General features: G+C 38.0%; 1 protein-coding gene across 1 annotated transcript in view; it reads right to left on the reverse strand.

Moving 5' to 3' along the window:
- Positions 1-17,096, reverse strand: part of LMBRD1 (LMBR1 domain containing 1) — an 82,798-nt gene that overhangs the window by 64,678 nt on the left and 1,024 nt on the right. Inside the window, exon 3 of the mRNA XM_049817772.1 lies at positions 7,937-7,997. Within this exon, the coding sequence (XP_049673729.1) occupies positions 7,937-7,997 (61 nt within the window). The remainder of the gene's footprint in view (positions 1-7,936; positions 7,998-17,096) is intronic.

Below are 17,096 nucleotides of genomic sequence, written 5' to 3' on the forward strand. Positions count from 1 at the left end.
GAAGAATTAAATTCTATTGAACTAGGCACTGTTACCAACAGTTCTATTCCAATTTCTTTAAACTCATTCCCTTTTCCACATCCCAGGGCTTGCAGGATAACTATGTTTAGGATATTGTTTGCATTCTGGAGTACTTAAATCAAGTTTAGATGCAAGTCTAAGCAGCTCTAAGTAGACTATTGCATAAAGTCCTTGACATCCTCCCTAGGTTTCACAACTTTGAATTTATCAACTCTAAGGTTCTCTTCATTGTCAGGGTAAACAAAGCAAATGACTATCCACATCAGCCTTACCAAAAGGTTAAATAACTGTACTTTCCATGAAGTCATAGTTAAGCCAAAACCCAAGTGCTTGCCAGTGGTCTCCAATCCTCAAGTTCTTGCCAGGCATTTATCAAATTTAGAAAAAAGTCTATACAATAACATAGTCATAACAATGTCATGTCAGCAGGAAAACAATAGGGAATTGTTTAGCCTAGATTTTTTACAACCCAATGTAGTAGAGTGTTGAATCCTCTGGAAAATGGAGTAAAGCAGGGCACAATGGAGGATTGAACCTTTTAAAGATCCCACTAAGCCCTCTTATGTCAAGCCAACTCCTTAGTAACTTGAAACTAAGTATTACCCACCTCCTTTTGTATACTTTACCCTTAACTATCAAACCAAAATGTTTCAACTCACTGAAAGCTTACTTGGTAGCAACTGAGTTTTTTCAGAAGTTATCCAAGTAGCCAAAATCAGCTCTGAAGTAAAGTCAGTCAGGTGTTAGAAAATGCCACTCAGCTTCTTGAACAGAGCAAGAGGTAGCTTCTGGTCTTTATTTTGAAAAGCCAAGACACATCTGACCAAAAGCATATTTATTCTCACATTAGCAATATAAGGTAAAAGAGTTAGTTTCAGATAATACTGCTAAACTAATTAAAATTTACCTAAGAGCTGATTAACAAGCTATAGGAAATACCTACCTAGCCAGTCCCACACTATCCATAGAAGTGTGTCAAAGAGATTGATTCCCATGTTTTAGTCTCATTTCAGATCATATAAAATTAATGCTTTTCATAGAACTCCATGAGCTCAAGCCCTACACCTTCTTAAAAAAGACTGTACTGGCTATTAAACTAGTGGAAGAATCCAGTAAGGTATAGTTCTGCAAGCCTTTCCTAATAAAACATGCTCGCATTCAATACAAGTTTGGAAAAAACATAACAATCTTGTAGAAATCAGTGCAGAATGCAAAAGAGGAGTCAGAACAATGGTTCATCAAGCCCAGTACTGTTCTCTCTATGGTGGGAAAAGGAAGAGATACTTAGAGAAAGCATGCAAGCCTGGTCACTTTCTGCAGTTTCAGCCTTTAAGACTTCCCCAGACAGCCACCACTGGAGCATGCTGGCCTATTCCCTTCTCCTACTCAAAATGAGTCCATTTCAAGTAGGCAAATGACATCAAAAAGCTAGCAGCGAAGCTAATGCTGTTGCACAGATAGCCAACTACAGTATACTTAGAGCAGTACTAAGCGTAACTGGATATTTAAGATGCTCATCAGATCTTGCTGTCAGTTATTTCCGTGGGAAAGCTTTCAATTTTCACCCTCATCTAAGAAATGTGATTAGGTCAGACTCTTCTTGACTACATTTGGCTTGCTCTTTAGCTAAACAAAATCCATCAAGTTGAAACTCAGCATGTGAAGTATACCACAGGAGTTGCTTCTAGCTTCAAAAGTCTCCTGTACCCCATGATCCTTTCTTGACTCTTAAGGCATGGGCAAAAGCCACACTACAGAACTAGATAGTGTTTCCAAGTTAAAGATTAAATACATGTTTTTTACCTGCAAGTTCAAGACTGCCTAAGTGTATGTAGAATAGTCACACGTGACTACTTACTTCTAACCATAAGCACCTGAGCAGCAGACCATAAAAGCACATCAGCATTCCACACCAATAACAAAAGAAAAAACAGATTCTTATTTACTTGACCACAGCGGTTAGATGCCAAAATGCCTTCCTCAGTGAGCATTAAGAGGCAAGTCATATCTGATCCAAGAAGGGGTCCCACTTCCCCTTCTCCATCATCCACCTGTCATATTAAAACTCTTCTTTGCACCAGCTCCCAAGTTTCCTAGACCTTGTGCTGGGTCAGCTTAACTCACCACACTGGCAAAGAGCCACAAATCTAGCAATCTTGCTGCATGGGTGGCCAACAGCACCTTGGGCTGCATTAGCAAGAATGTCACCACCAGATGAAGGAAAGTAATTATTCCCCTTGACTCAATGTGGTCTCACCAGCACTTCAGAACTGGAGTGCCATGTCCAGTTCTGGGCTCCCCAGTACAAGAGACACACATACTGGAGAGCCCAGAAAAGAAACAATGATTAAGGGCTTGAGCATCTGAAAGAGATGGGACTGTTCAAACCTGGAGAAAAGAAGGCTTTGGGAGGGATCTTACCTTTGCGTATAAATACTTTTGTGGAACTGAAGAGTCCAGCAGGTTTCTTTGTGTCCGGAGAAAGGATAAAAAGGGAATAAGCTAAATGGAAATATTTCACTTTTAACAAAAACTTTTATTCTACCTGCAGTCACAAACTAGAACAGGCTACTCAGACACATAGAATCTACATTCGTGGAGATATTCAGAATCCAGCCGGAGACTGGCATAAGTGAGCTGCAGTGAATAGGGAGTTTATTGAACTAGATTATCTCCAGAGCTCCCTTTCCAACCTCAGCACTTCAAGTCAAAGTGAATTTCTACCAATGTTGAAATTTGGGTTAGCACACCACAAGTATCCAACCAAATGCCAACAATGGCTCAGGCACAGGGGGCAAAAAGCACACTAGCATGCCGCTGTAAACAGGACCCCTTCTAGCACAAATAGTGCACTTCCATTTCAAGACAGCATCTAGCTTTAATACTTAAGTGATACCTCTCACTAGCTAAGCTATTGACTATAATAATTGAGCCAAGTTCACTCCAGGTGCAGCTAAAGCTTTGTTTCTGCCAACTCAGTTGTAGAAGTCAGCAGACCTGTGGAGCTATAACGGTTCTCCTTGGGGGTTCTTCACTGAAGACCTTGGGAAATCCCCAAGTAGAGAGCAATACCTTCAGGCAGTTTGCAAGCCTGCCAGGTAGTCACCTACACCTAAAATGAGGAACAATCAAGTTCAGTTGCAGTTTTCTGTCCCACAACCATTATTTGAAGCCATTAAATAGTCACAATTCCTTCAAATTTATGCTTTACTAAAAGAACTGAAGTTCTCAGCCAATGCTGACTTGTAACAGATGTTTTGTATGAAAAACCTTAAGCTCTAATAGCTCTGTATCAACTCTGAGACAGGATCTGCATACACAACAAGATTCAGCATGAGACTCATTCTAGAATATTCCACCCATTACAAATGCTCAGCTTGCAGTCAAGTCCTTAAGTTCACCTTAAATATGTTCTCTAGAAGTTACAGTATTCCAATGAATTTCAAGAGAAGATTCAATATTACTACTTGAGGGTAACTTTATTTACATGTAGTAGCATAAACTCCAACTTACACTTACTGCTGCAACAGCTCTGCTATTTGCTCCATGTAACCATAGTAATTTTATAGGTCTGTAACATGGGGGGGGGGCAGGACCCAAACAAACTTAAAAGCAGCTTTGCATTTGCTTTTCCCAAGTAAAATGATTCCAGGACAGACCTTTTTGTTCATCCATCAGGTGAAGTCTTAAAACTGCCTGGGAGAATTTTTTTAGTTAGAACTGAAAATTAAATTTATAGCTCATAGTTAAAATAGTAAAACATTGTTCTTCCTATTATACTACAAAGGAAACTTTATAAGATTTGACAAAGATCCTATCAACAAGACAGGAAACTGATCATCTGGTTTTTGAATTTTATTTTTCAGAACTTATGAAAAAGGAAAAGCAGCACCTTTCATCAGCTCACACAAGTTATACCCAAGGAGAAGCATCTAATTGCCTGTTCTGCCCATTAAAAAGGCTGTTTATTCCCTGGAAAGCTAACCTTCAAACTCAAAGGTCTTGAAGCAGTAAACAGCCAGTCAACCAGGTGACAAAGATATTCCCTTCCCCCTAACTCCCTTGTGACATGACATACTGTCTCAGCTTTCATTATTGTAATTCTATAGACTTCAGTTTTAAATCAGGGACTGCTCTTTGCTCTGGTTCAAAAGTACAACTTCTGTTTCAAAACATTTTTCTGGGTTGATTCAGAAGCTTGAAGCACTACCACTGGAAAGTGCTTCACTGTATAGCCAGTACAACAATGGTTCCTGCCACAGAGTCTAAGCAATCTTCAGCAAGAATTCCTTAGTAAGGTTTGTTTTAAAGATGTTTCTCAGAACAATTCTTATCTCAAGTCAAAATGACTCATTTTCTGCTGGTTTGCACCATATCAATACAAAGGCACCTTAACTATGAGAAAGTTCTACCTGGTAGCAGTGCTCAAGTAAATTATAGCAATGGTCCCTTCAGTATGTTTTGACTTGGTTTTTTTCTCCTAGTAGTACACAAGGAGAACTAGGAACAACACTAGGAACAATAAAGAACAGCAAAATGCAGTAGGTAGAAAGAACCAAAATATCTTCAAGAACCGGGAAGATTTCAAGCAGAGCATCCAAGATCAATACAGACCCTCAAATCCCCTTGAGAGACTACAGGAGGCTCAAGAATCTTATATCATCATTAGTCTCTTCCATCACACAAAACTTCTGCTCTTCCAGATGCTATCATACACTGGTGCCTTGCATAACATCAATGCTACTAAGCTGCTTAAAACAATGCTTTGTTATATACTCCCTCAATTCTCCTGCTGAGGAGACACAAGCTACTTCAGAAAACTTTAGATGAGTGTGTCTTCCCAAATACATTATTCTCACGTCTAAAAATTTCTTAAAACAATTTTTTATCAAGACTGCAAAACCAGACATCTTGTTTTCCCCAGTGAAAGGTAAGGTATACAGAACAGTAGTGAATTTCAAGTCATCAGAAGACACTTGTTTGAAGCAGGACAGGTAAAGCAATTCACCACCAGAACTGTCAATACTATAACAGACTTTCAATTTATGTTCTGGTACATCACTGCTCAAAAAAACCCCACAAAACAGTCACACTTATTAGGAGAGCGTTTCTATAGAGGTAACTCCACGGTATTTGTCAAGTACAGCTATGCAAGTCTTCCACACTATTTAGCATGTCTTTTAAGGGCAGACACCGAAAACATGTAGCCACATTTGACTTGCACCTGATTTCTAGAAACCCAAGTCTGTGTGTCAATAACTCTGCATCAAACACTTGATAAGCAGACAAAACTCCATGCAAAAGTCATCCAAGTTATACCAATTGGATAAATTCTTACTCAAGAACTCTTATAACCTAGGAACCGCATTACAATAACTATTGCTGACTTAACAAATACTTCTATTTAAGAAAAAAGAAATGGAAAATCAGAAGTTTAGCACAGACTTTAAAGCACACCCTAAGAGATCCCCATGGAATTTAGCAGACAGTCCTTGCCACACTATACTTGGGAGACACTTAACATATGCAGGTCAAGCGATCTCAGTATACCTCAGAGGAAGACTGGGATCTACTGATGGCATCCTTGCACCATTCACAAAACTTTACCAAAGGACACTGAACATCAAGGTGACTCCCATAGGTAGGATTTACTTACTAGGAAAAGAGCTACAGAACACAGTTCCAGGCTACTGTCAATTGTTTCAGCCTGATTCTCTGTGGTACAGAGGAAACTGCCTTTGGACAGTTTCCAACTATAACCCTTTCTGAAAAGGGTTTTCCTTCCAAACACAAGCTGACATGCTGTTTTAGAGCATCTGCCAACTGCTGATCATTCTTCAATCACTCAAGTACTGGCAGACACATTCTACTACAGTTGGTTTTATGAGAATTAACACACTAAGCCACTATGGCTTCAAAGCAATCAGTAGACTGGTTTCCCAAGTAAAGCTTTTAGGCTATTGAAGTCCCACTTCAAAATACAATTATTTCAAGCTTCATTCTGAAAGTTACCTCATTTATCATTCTACCAGTACAAAGCCATCCTACTTTTTTATCAGTCTAGCCAAGAAACCAGCTGGGTATGAGACACAGAACATCGCTCATGGGGACTAATGACTTTGTAAGGAAAAAAAAGCTTTTCTACATTTAGTGACAGCTTTCTCAGTAAATTGCAATACAGGTAGTGAAATAATCCTTAATATTCTAAAACACCAGTGAAACCACAGCTTTGAAATTCTTGCTACAATTAGAAGTGACTTGGATTGAAGGACAGTGACTTAAGTGCACCAATTATTCATACTATAAGTTGCCAATAGAGCTACAGCAGACAAGTAAGATTATATAGTTATCACTGCATTTTTCAGAAGAGATAAGAAAGTACTGGTATTCATGTCCTTAAGCACAAAAGGAGATTTCAGTTCTGCTCATGCAGAGAGAGGCATTAAGTTGTGGGTTTTATATAGGAATGATGGAGTCTTCTAAAAAGTAAGTTACCTATTATTGTTCAGTTCAATGTAGCTCTAGTTATAAAAATTTGCATTGATTCCTCAAATTAAGATCACATAAGAAAAATACTTTTAAAACCATCCTTAAATCTCTACCACCATCTGGAGGATATGCTATGAAATAAAACATTAGTCCTACAGTATTTCAGGTAGACCTGTCCAGACAGGCTAAAAACAAAAGCAGTTTTTTCATGTTTAGGCTCAAATCTATTCCAAAAATTAGTTCAGGATTTACCAGGAGACATCTTGCTTTAAAAATAGACTCAGCCCAAAACTTTTTATGGAAATACATCCAGTCTCACAAATCTATAAAGAGGTCCTCAGAAGAGTTTGAAGAGCATTCCACATTAGGAGTTGTGAAATGCCTGGGCTGTTAAAGACCTTAGTTAGCAATCTAAGAAGAGTAGAAAGCAAATACAAAGCAATTCCACTATTCTATAGTGAAGAATCTCTGTGGAAGATGGAACTTTCCAGATAATAGGTGGGTTTTTTTAAAACAGAAGTTTCTTACTACTTTTGGCTTTAGGCTTCACTCGGCATGAAACTGCACATTCTAGTTTCTGTCACTATCACTGGCAGGCAATAAGTGTTCTGTAACTTAAAAAAAAAAAGAATCTATTATTTAGAACCGATTATTTCCTGATCTAAAAAAAACATGTTCAAAAGAACCAATCCATAGTCTTCCAAGAGAAAAAAACCTTCAAGTCTTAGGACACATGACCAAAAGCAGGCAACTACCTCTGAGTTCGTATCATTGACTGCAGCAGGCATTTCACTCAAACTGTGATAAGCATCACTCTTCTATAGCTACCTCTTGCACACATGCATTAGCCATAGAACTTTTCATAAGGACAACTAAAACAGATCTAAAACTACACATAGGTTTAGGTTTGATGAACAGTTATTTATTAGATTTGATTTCAATTATTTTTTTGCTTCAGTTTTGTTTAGGCATACCACTCTTGATTCAACTCCTTTATGCTCCTTTACAGTAGCTCTTACTGTGAATATGATAGTTGCCAAATCTGAACACTTAAAACAAGTGTTACACTCACAGTTGCATGAACTTTATACACAGTAGGCAAATTTCACACTGCTGCATGTGTTAAGTGCCATAAAAATTACAGCAAAACCAGGTGTTTCCATTAATGGATCTCTAAATAAACACACAGGGAACAGGTTAATAGTAGATTATATGGCAGAAGCCATTAGCCTTTTCATGGATTGGCCTTCAGTGTATTTGCATTTTTAGGGGGTTCTTGAACATTAAGAAAACCTCACTGAAGGGCACTAAATGCAAGACTAATGTTTAAACAAAAATGGACAATCCAGTATGACTCTTAAAAACTTCATGCCTTCACTTAAAGGTCCTATTAATTGAAAAAAAATTAGAAGTTAAAAATACTTACTGTAGTATCCATAAAGTACAGTATCTTCAATTTGTCTTGAAACATTAGCATCAGCCCAGTCCTAGTAAAAAAAATATAAGCATTTAACATCAAATGAAACAAAAGAACACTTCATTCAATAGCATTCTTATAGAACTGAAAAAACTGCTCCTATCAAGTGCCTAAAGAAAAGCATTAAGCACCTAGTTTGCCCCTTAAGTGTTGGAATTTAAGTTAGAGCTAATTCACCTAACAAAGACGATTAAGAAATGTGCTGCATTTCAGGGGACAGACACTACAGTAGTATCCCTGCTGCTTATACTCACTTTGGCTGTTAGCCTCAAAGCTCTTTTTTCAGATTAAGACTCTTTAGTTGCCATACATTATATTGTCAGTGCACAACTGAACTAAAATTATTAATGACTATCATTTTTAGCAGCTAACAACTTAATTTTGTTCTGTACTTAGTATTTAAGTGGCACTCCAAATACCTATTTTTACGAAAATGTTTTTTGTTTGACTACACAGACAACAAAGCTGTACGAGTTGCCCAGCCCTGTAGTTGGATTCATTTGATTTAATTTTATAATCAACACGTTTACATCTGCTTTGCAAGAAAATATGCATGTGCAAAGCATTAATGGAGGGACCCAATCAAGTCAATTGAAGTCAATATCTCTCAATCAAAAAAGCTCTAGTTTTGTGGGGTTTTTTTATCAGCAAGGTTGACACTGGCAATTACTAAAGAGCAGCCCCAAAATCCCAGTTGACACCGATATCCACATTACTGAATTTCAGTCACAGAAATGGCACCACAAACTAGAGTTTGGGAATACCTTCTAGAAAGAAAAGTCAGATAATCAAGATAAAAATGTTTCTAGACGTAACTCAGTAGAAAGTGCAGAGTCAAATTTGATAAACAGAATTTGCTTTGTCAGGACTTCGAATTAGGAAGAAAAATTAATTCTGTACAGATGACCCTTTCTAAGGTATCAAACATCTATTTTTCAAGCATCTAGGTCTAGCTATGACTAGTATATAAACACCCATATTCTTCTGAGAATCTCTATAGCACTTCACTTCCTATAGTTACTACTATATTTGGCAACCTTACAAGAGAATCATTAAATAAAAAACACAAATACATAGAGAGATATAAAAATGCTACTTCTAAAAAATTACTGGCTGCAGAGTGCTGGCAAAGGTGCAAATGACTGGGCATACAGGAATAAGCACAGAACAGTTTCACAAAGGGAAGATTTTATAGACCAGAAAGAACAGAGAGTAGTTTTGCCAGCTCTCAAGTGTGTTGTGCCAATTCCCACAGTATCTTGGTAACAGGGTCTCTTAATATCATCATAGAATGGTTTGGGTTGGAAGGGACCTTCAAAGATCATCTAGTTCCAACCCTCCTGCCATGGACAGGGACATCTTTCATTAGACCAGGTTGCTCAAAGCCCCATCCAACCTGGCCTTGAACACCTCCAGGGATGGGGCACCCACAGCCTCTCTGGGCAACCTGTTCTAGTGCCTCACCACCCTCACCATAAGGAAATTTCTTCTTTATGTCCAACCTAAATCTACCCTCTTCCAGTTTAAAACTGTTGCCCCTTGTCCTGTCATTACAGGCCCTGATCAAAAGTGTTTCTCCATCTCTATTATAAGCCCTCTTTGTATATTGACAGGCTGCTATAAGGTCTCCCTGGAGCCTTCTCTCCTCCAGGCTGAAGAACCCCAACTCTCTGCCTTTCTTCACAGGAGAGGTGCTCCAGCCCTCTGGCCACTCTTGTAGCCCTGTTCTAACAGCTCTATGTCTTCCTTGCACTGTGGGCCACAGAGCTGGACGCAGTACACAGTGCACACAGCTTTTCTATCACAGAATAGCTATGACTAAAATTTATATACACAGATGCAACAGTACATAAGAGTGGCAAATAGCTTTTTATTATACTCAGTTGTAGCTTACACACTTTTCTTAGTTATCCACCCAGTTTAAGCCATCATCTCCTTTTTCAGAAGTATGATCCTTTACTTTTTAGTTTGACCACAACTTGAATTACAAGAATATTCAAGTTCACTTCAGAAAACAGTACCCTAAACCAGGTATTAGAAAAAAGTTATAGGATTACTTGATACTATGCAGAGTAGCGGAGCTTAGACACTAACTGTATGCCAGTCTTGAGTTTCTACACTAAGCACTGAAGCTCTTTACATAATACCAAAGGGCAAACTGTTTTCCTGAAGTTCCTATCCAAAAAGCCACATGCTGATCAAGATGCCATAATTCTTAATTGAAATTTGTAGAGTAATATATCTCAAATCTTACCACAGAACTGCGGGACACCCATCCATAAATGTTAGGATTTAGATCCTACAACTCCCCAAATGTAACAGCATTGATATCCCTTATTTGAACAAGAGCAAAAGTTGATCTTTTTCAGAACTGTTACATAGTCTGGGGAACTGTTCCGAGGCTGGAAGTGAAAATACAGCTCTAGCTACATTGGTAACTGCACCCAGCCAGAAGGCTTAAGTCCAGTTCTTGCCCCCATCCCTTTTTTCTTCTCCACAGGAAGAACTATTGATTTAAGAAAGCTAAATATTTTGTAACATAATCTTTGCCAGCCAAACTCAGGGACTGAATCCAGAGGTACAAGCCTGCCTGTACAGCTTAAACATATTCCAGAATCGTTCAAGTCTTGTGGGATCCAATTTACACGTAGTCAAGATGAAGAAAGTTTTCCAGAAGCAAAATTCTTCAAAAGCTAGCAATTTTGGAGACACAGCAACATAACTGAATTGGTGAGAAAAGAAAAGATCCAGTACTGTCAAAGCTCCTTTCAATTTCTATGTGTAGGCTCTTTTCAAACTAGTAAGCTCAAGCCCTTTCAGTTGTTGTAAAGATGCATGCACTAATACCAAGCATGGGAAAACTGCAAGTGAGCATACTCCTTAAAGACTGCACATAAGACTTAAAGAACTTCCACTTGTTTTACCAGTTCTCTCAGAACTGCCTAAACTGTCATGGAATATGGGCTTGATGACATACCATAAACTCTTCATTTTTCCATTATCTCAGAAAAATCAGCACCACTTTCCTTCATGTTAATATATTAAGGCTTCCAGTAGGCAACTTTACATTAAGCTTTAAAGTTCACTGTCTGAAATAGGTTATCATCCAACTGGAATTTGAGTAGAAAAGTATACAAGGATTTTGTCATCTAATCAGCAAAAAGAAAGGATGAAAATATTTTAGCAAAAGGGACAGAAGAAACACCTTAAGCCTAATCTTTGAAGACTGTCAGGCTCAAGCCCAACAGCATTTCAAGTGAAAAATTTCTAGGCATTTGAATGAAAATACACCACAAAAGAATTGGATCACAATAAGAATACATACACAGAATATTAAAGAATTTAAATTGCCTAGTGTTAAAAATTAAGGAAATGCATTGCTTTAATTATGCCTAAGGGAAAAGCAAGACTGAACTGAACAGGTGGCACTATTTACTTCCAAGTAAGTATTTGAAAAAGGTCTCTCCTACAAGCAACAGAGACATTCAAAGCCCACACCAACCAAAAATGAGCAAGAAAAGCAACAGTATGACTTGAAATTTAAGTGGCACAGCACTTTACAGGAAGAGCTAGCTAGTAATTGAAATACAAAAGGGCTTAACTGCCAAAAACCTGCTTCTCCTCCAACTCCAGAAAAGCATTAATAACATATGATTTATAACAGGATACAGATGTAGAACTTAAAAACACTGTAATTGCTTTTCATTTTTTTTGCTTAAATTAAGTTGTGCACAGGACCAGAGTAATATACTAGGAAACTTACATTACAGCATATTAAAATATTGAGATATCATCTTACATTAAAAGATGTACAGACAAAGATGTCTGCATTTCACCATTGCGTACATGTGCCTGAACTTACAAACTTCACAGTACTCTGCACATGAAGAATCTGTAATGCAAGCCAATTTAATAGTATGCCATATCTATTATGCCAGCTTTCAGTCAGCTGCAGAAGCCCCACATTGACACAACCGGAGGTAAAAATCCCTATTCTTACAGGCAAATTATCCATATGCATAGGTCATCAGCAACTCAAAAGCAATAACCAGTTCACCTGACCCGTTTCAAAAGCTAGTGACAGCAGCACTGTCTTGTCAAAAGCGAGAAGCACTGCTACCTCAACAGCAGTGCTGATATATCAAGTTGACAAGTATATGAATTTACTGGACATCCAGGAGTCAGTTGAGAACTCATCTGGACAGCCTCTAGATTTAGTCTGTCTTCTTCTGCACCCACTATAGCCCAAGCTTCCAATATATACAGCAAATACGTTAGAAGCACAATAGATTAGGAAGGTGCGAATTAATTGCTGCCTTCAACAGCAGTTTAAAATGTGAAAGCATGACCACAAATTCTCTTAACGTCTACATAGTTCTGCTATACTTCATTCTGTTCCATGCAGTTTAGCAATCATACATCATATCACCTTAAAAAACCTGTAACAATGCTTGTATTGACAGGTAAGGGAATCAACAAATTGCTAGGATACATGCAACAACTATGATGGCCTGCATTAAGCTATTGTTCTTAGGTATTCCTGAACACAAGCCATGTTGAAGGATTCAGGAAATTTAAACACAGTTAGAAGCATAAAAAATAAATATATTAGTAAAATGTTGCTATGTAAATAAGGATATAAAAAAGGCAGTTTAAGACACTTTCAGTTCACCTAAATGCTAAAGCCAAAGCAGAACTCCCTCAAAAGATTAATAATTACATTCATAGAAAATTAATTATGAAGAACACTTGCTTCCCCCAGTAATCATTGAGCAGAATCTTCCTTCTCCCAACAACTGTGTCCAGTTAGTGACTTCTGTTAACATATTTCAACAGAACAGTACTATTCAAACTGTGCAGATAACTTTCCCAAACAAAAGCAATACAAGCTAATCTGACATTTTTTACCTTCCCCACTTTTTGGTGAGGGAATAGCCATGCATTTCATTCTTTTGTACCTGTTAAAGGAGACATTTGTGTCACTGCTGGACCCTGCAAGAACGTCTTGGGTACCCACTGAAGAGAGCTCCCGTTCTCCACAAAAGTACCTTTATAAAGCTTAAAGTGGTATAACATTCCAGATTTCAGTACCTGTGATGTTTCATCAAATGTAGATGAAGCCATCATTCTGCTGATTAACTTCTCCCAAAGCTTAGCTAACAAAATGAAGATACAATACCAAAGACTGGAGAAAGGGTCATAGCATGGTTAGATATAAAGAAACTTCATAACCAGGTCTCAGATCTTCCAGCTTGCTACCTCCAGAATGGGACACAACGAGGATTTTGACTGCCAGATGGACAGTAACATCCCGAAACATACATCTCTGCCACATCTGGCTACCATGAATATTTTGGCCAAGTATTGTTACTTCACAAGTAGTAATTCCTACTCAGGACAGGAAGCATGGTCTCAGTTGATGATGAATTCTCAGCTAACACCTTTCTTAAATAAAAAAAAATCTGACATGTCTAGTCATTCTGTATTCTGAGCAGCTACATAATGAGTTTCCCCCAGGATGCAAAAAAATCTTAGTAGAATGATCTGCAGAAAAGATGTCCCATTAAACAGATGCTACTCCTTGAATCATTAAGGAGACAATTGGCTTTTAACAGCTCAGACAGACCCAAGGTTTGTGAGGTGTTCAGTCTAAGGAGACCAAAAGAAATGCAACTGGCTTTTGACTTCATATTGTAGCAAGAATCTATACATTTCAAAAAGAGAAGTTCTCATCCCCTTCCTTCTGCTGCATCAACAATAGAATAATAATTAAAAAAGCACAGTGATGATAACATCCTTGTCTCAAGCAGTCTTCCTGCTGCAAGACAGCATCAACTATGTTTTAAATATTTATGAGACTTGTAGGTCAGGGTTGCAGTAGCAATCTTAAGTCTTCAAGCTAGGGTGAAGTTTTCTGTTCCTAAGTGCTTGTTATAAATCAAACAAGTTTTCAGATCAAACAAATCAGATCCAACTAGATATGTTTGAGGTCCATTGCACAAACTAAAGCACTGTCAATGCGAACAGCCAAAACTTTCAAGATAAAAGTGGCGCTGGTGAGTATTATCAGGACTTCACTTACAAGGTAATGCTCAAGTTCTTTTGATTAATACCAGAACCAAAAGCCTGCTTTCCTACTTAACAACACTATGAATCAAAGTAATCTCAGCCTCCAGAAAAAGCAGTGTTGCAATGAATTCTGTTGTACATTGGAATAATGACCACCCAAATCCATGGACCACTGCTCCTTTCCTAAACGACTACACAGTTACTGCACAAAACCTTCTAATACCAAAATTGCTTAGTTGACTCACAGTAAATGCTTTAAGGTAATATTTGATAAGTCTCACAAAAGATGGTGAAACACACCAACAGGTCCCAAATGCCACAAGCTACTTGTTTACAGTAAAGAGGAACTCATCGTAATTGAAAGTTGTATAAAAAGTATGTTAAGTTTAACAGTCTTGTTGAAATGGACAAAACCTCAAGGTTAACAGAGGCTGACCAAGGTATAGCACATGTCCCTTGTCAAGGAAGACACCTTGGAACATCAGACTACGCCTTCAATTTAACCTCTACTATTAGTATAACAGGCTTCTCCCCAAGTTTTCTACAGTTTGTTCACAGAAAAACCTCAAGAATATCTACAGGTTGAAACTAGGGTCAGATGCATTAAAAATTAACTGAAATTCCATATATAGTACCTCTTCCTTATAAGTTGAGCATCCTTGACTTTCTCATCTCTCCAACACTGACACTGGGAATTACAGTTGGGAGGTAGAGGAGAAAAGTACATACAGCAAAAAAAATTAGTTTACCTAGCATCTGGATAACTGCCACTACTCTTTTGGCATAAGCTCTGAAATCATCCAGTAGAATGTTTTTTGATGAACTAATGATTTATCTACAGAGAATATTATCCACATCTGCTACCTGGATCTGCCTCAAAAATTCACTAAGAGCAATCTAGTGAAGACTTAACTCACTCTGGCCATCCAAAACAAAGGATCCTTGCCAGTCATAGTCCTTCAGACCCCAGCATCACATAGAGGGCCTTGGAGGCACTGGGTTTGAAAGAATGCTCCAGAGGAAGGGCAGTGGTCTCTTGGAAATATTCTGAACCCAATCTAGTCTGTCCTACTTCTGAAGCAGTAGCAGAAAAGAAGCACATTACTCAGGAGAGTGTTAAAAAGTTTAACAATTCATGAAGATCTCACAGTAAGATGCTGTCAACCTCCTAACTTGCCATTACTCCTAAACTGAAATTATCAAATCAATAAAGCTGTGTGTTTACACATAGGTTTGTATGTTCCAAGGGACCCAGATCCACTCAACTTTATCAGGATGGCCACATTGATATTTCTGTATCACAATTTCAACACTTGTGTTGGATCAAGTGTAGTAATATCAAAAGATCTCGTGTTATTGCTGCAAAGCTAGAAACTCGTTCAGCAGAGCCTTAAAAGAAAAGGAAGAATTCTTCTGTAAGGCAGCACGGAGCAATTTGGTTTCAACAGGCCATCAGCAGCATCTTCAAACATTAGGAACTAAGCAGGACCAAGAAGCCTCAGAAACATAGGCAAAAGGGTACTTTAAAGAAACAGAAGCTTTACCACAAGCGTGAAAACTTGCTTTCAGGTACAGTTTCTAAACAAATCTACCCACCTTATCATATCACAGTATGTGGCCATTAACAAAGAAATCTAGCTCAAGAAAAACAGTATTTTAAGTACAGTAATTTTGCTTCTATTCATCACATTTCCTTAAATAAGACTGTAGCAGCCGCATGAAAACATTTCACCTCCTGTTCTCCTCACAGATTTCTCAAATCAGAGAAAGCATACATTAACAAAGCAGGTCTCCTTTGCAACAGGAAGTTCTGCTTAGTCCCCTGGAGATGTGCGTTTTCAGCTGGACCTAGTTACATCATTCTTATCTTCTAGCTAGTCAGGCTCAATATATTTCTTAATACTCAGTATTATTTTCATTGAACTGCTACTATTGTGACACATGAAAGGTCTCTTCCATCTTCTAGATGTATTCTAATTCTGAACAAACAAGGTCTGAAGATACAAACTTTTAACAATAACATTGAACAATAGCTTAATTTATCCTGTATTACCACCGAGGGATAAACATAACAAAAAAAAAAAAATCACATCACAGCTCAATTCTAAAGGCTTCTTATGACTTGCATTTACACGAGCACCAGCCAAAAGCCCCTGTATCGGCTGCAAGCTAGTTCTCAACCGTTATTAAGGGCCTGGCAGGACCTAGGTTTTCCTCTGGAAGTAGGGCGGGAAGGGAACATAGGCTTTGAGTCTATCTAGTGCGCAGGCATTTACTCTCTGCCCACTCCCTCATTTGTTTCAGGATCATATCTTTTGTTATAGATCCAGGTATGCTCCAAACCAAACTAAGCTGTTACTCAAATTATTAATATGCTCCAGTTTAACCTGTTGTTAATGGTAGTGTCCTCACAACAACAATGGGTCACTACCCTCAAGAGCCCTCCTTGAAAATTAAAAAGGCCAATGCTTTAAGCATTGGTAAGAACTCTTACTCAAGTAATGCTTAGAGCAGGCTACAGTGAGTACTCATCTCATTAAGAGCTCATTTTGCACAGCAACCCCCTCCAGTTTAAGTTTATAAATACAGTAGTTCAGTTAAGGCAGTATCAGTGAGGAAGAGATACTACTGTATTTCCCTACCCCAAGGGTTTTACCAGCTTCCCCTCTATAAAAAAAAAAGGATATTAACTCAGGCTCTACATTATAGGTAGATTAACACTATAAATCTTTGTAAGTCTTGATGTTTCAATACCAGAATAAGAGAATGCTGGCAAAAAAAGACAAGCAAAATAATCTTAAACTACAAATGGGCAATACAGTCTGTTTCTGAACAATGTGGCAACAAATTCCGTTCTGCAATGCCCCATTATAATGTACTAAAAAGCGACATTTAAGAGATTTATTTACACCTTCAGGATGGTATACACGCTCCTTTTAGCACAAGAGAAGGAACGAGACTTTGGAAATCAGTAGAATATCAAAAATAAATAATAGAAATGAGAACTCAAATCCAGTTCAAGTAACAAACAGAGCTCAGT

Source organism: Accipiter gentilis, chromosome 15 (assembly GCF_929443795.1).
Source record: "Accipiter gentilis chromosome 15, bAccGen1.1, whole genome shotgun sequence".
Lineage (NCBI taxonomy): Eukaryota > Metazoa > Chordata > Aves > Accipitriformes > Accipitridae > Astur > Astur gentilis.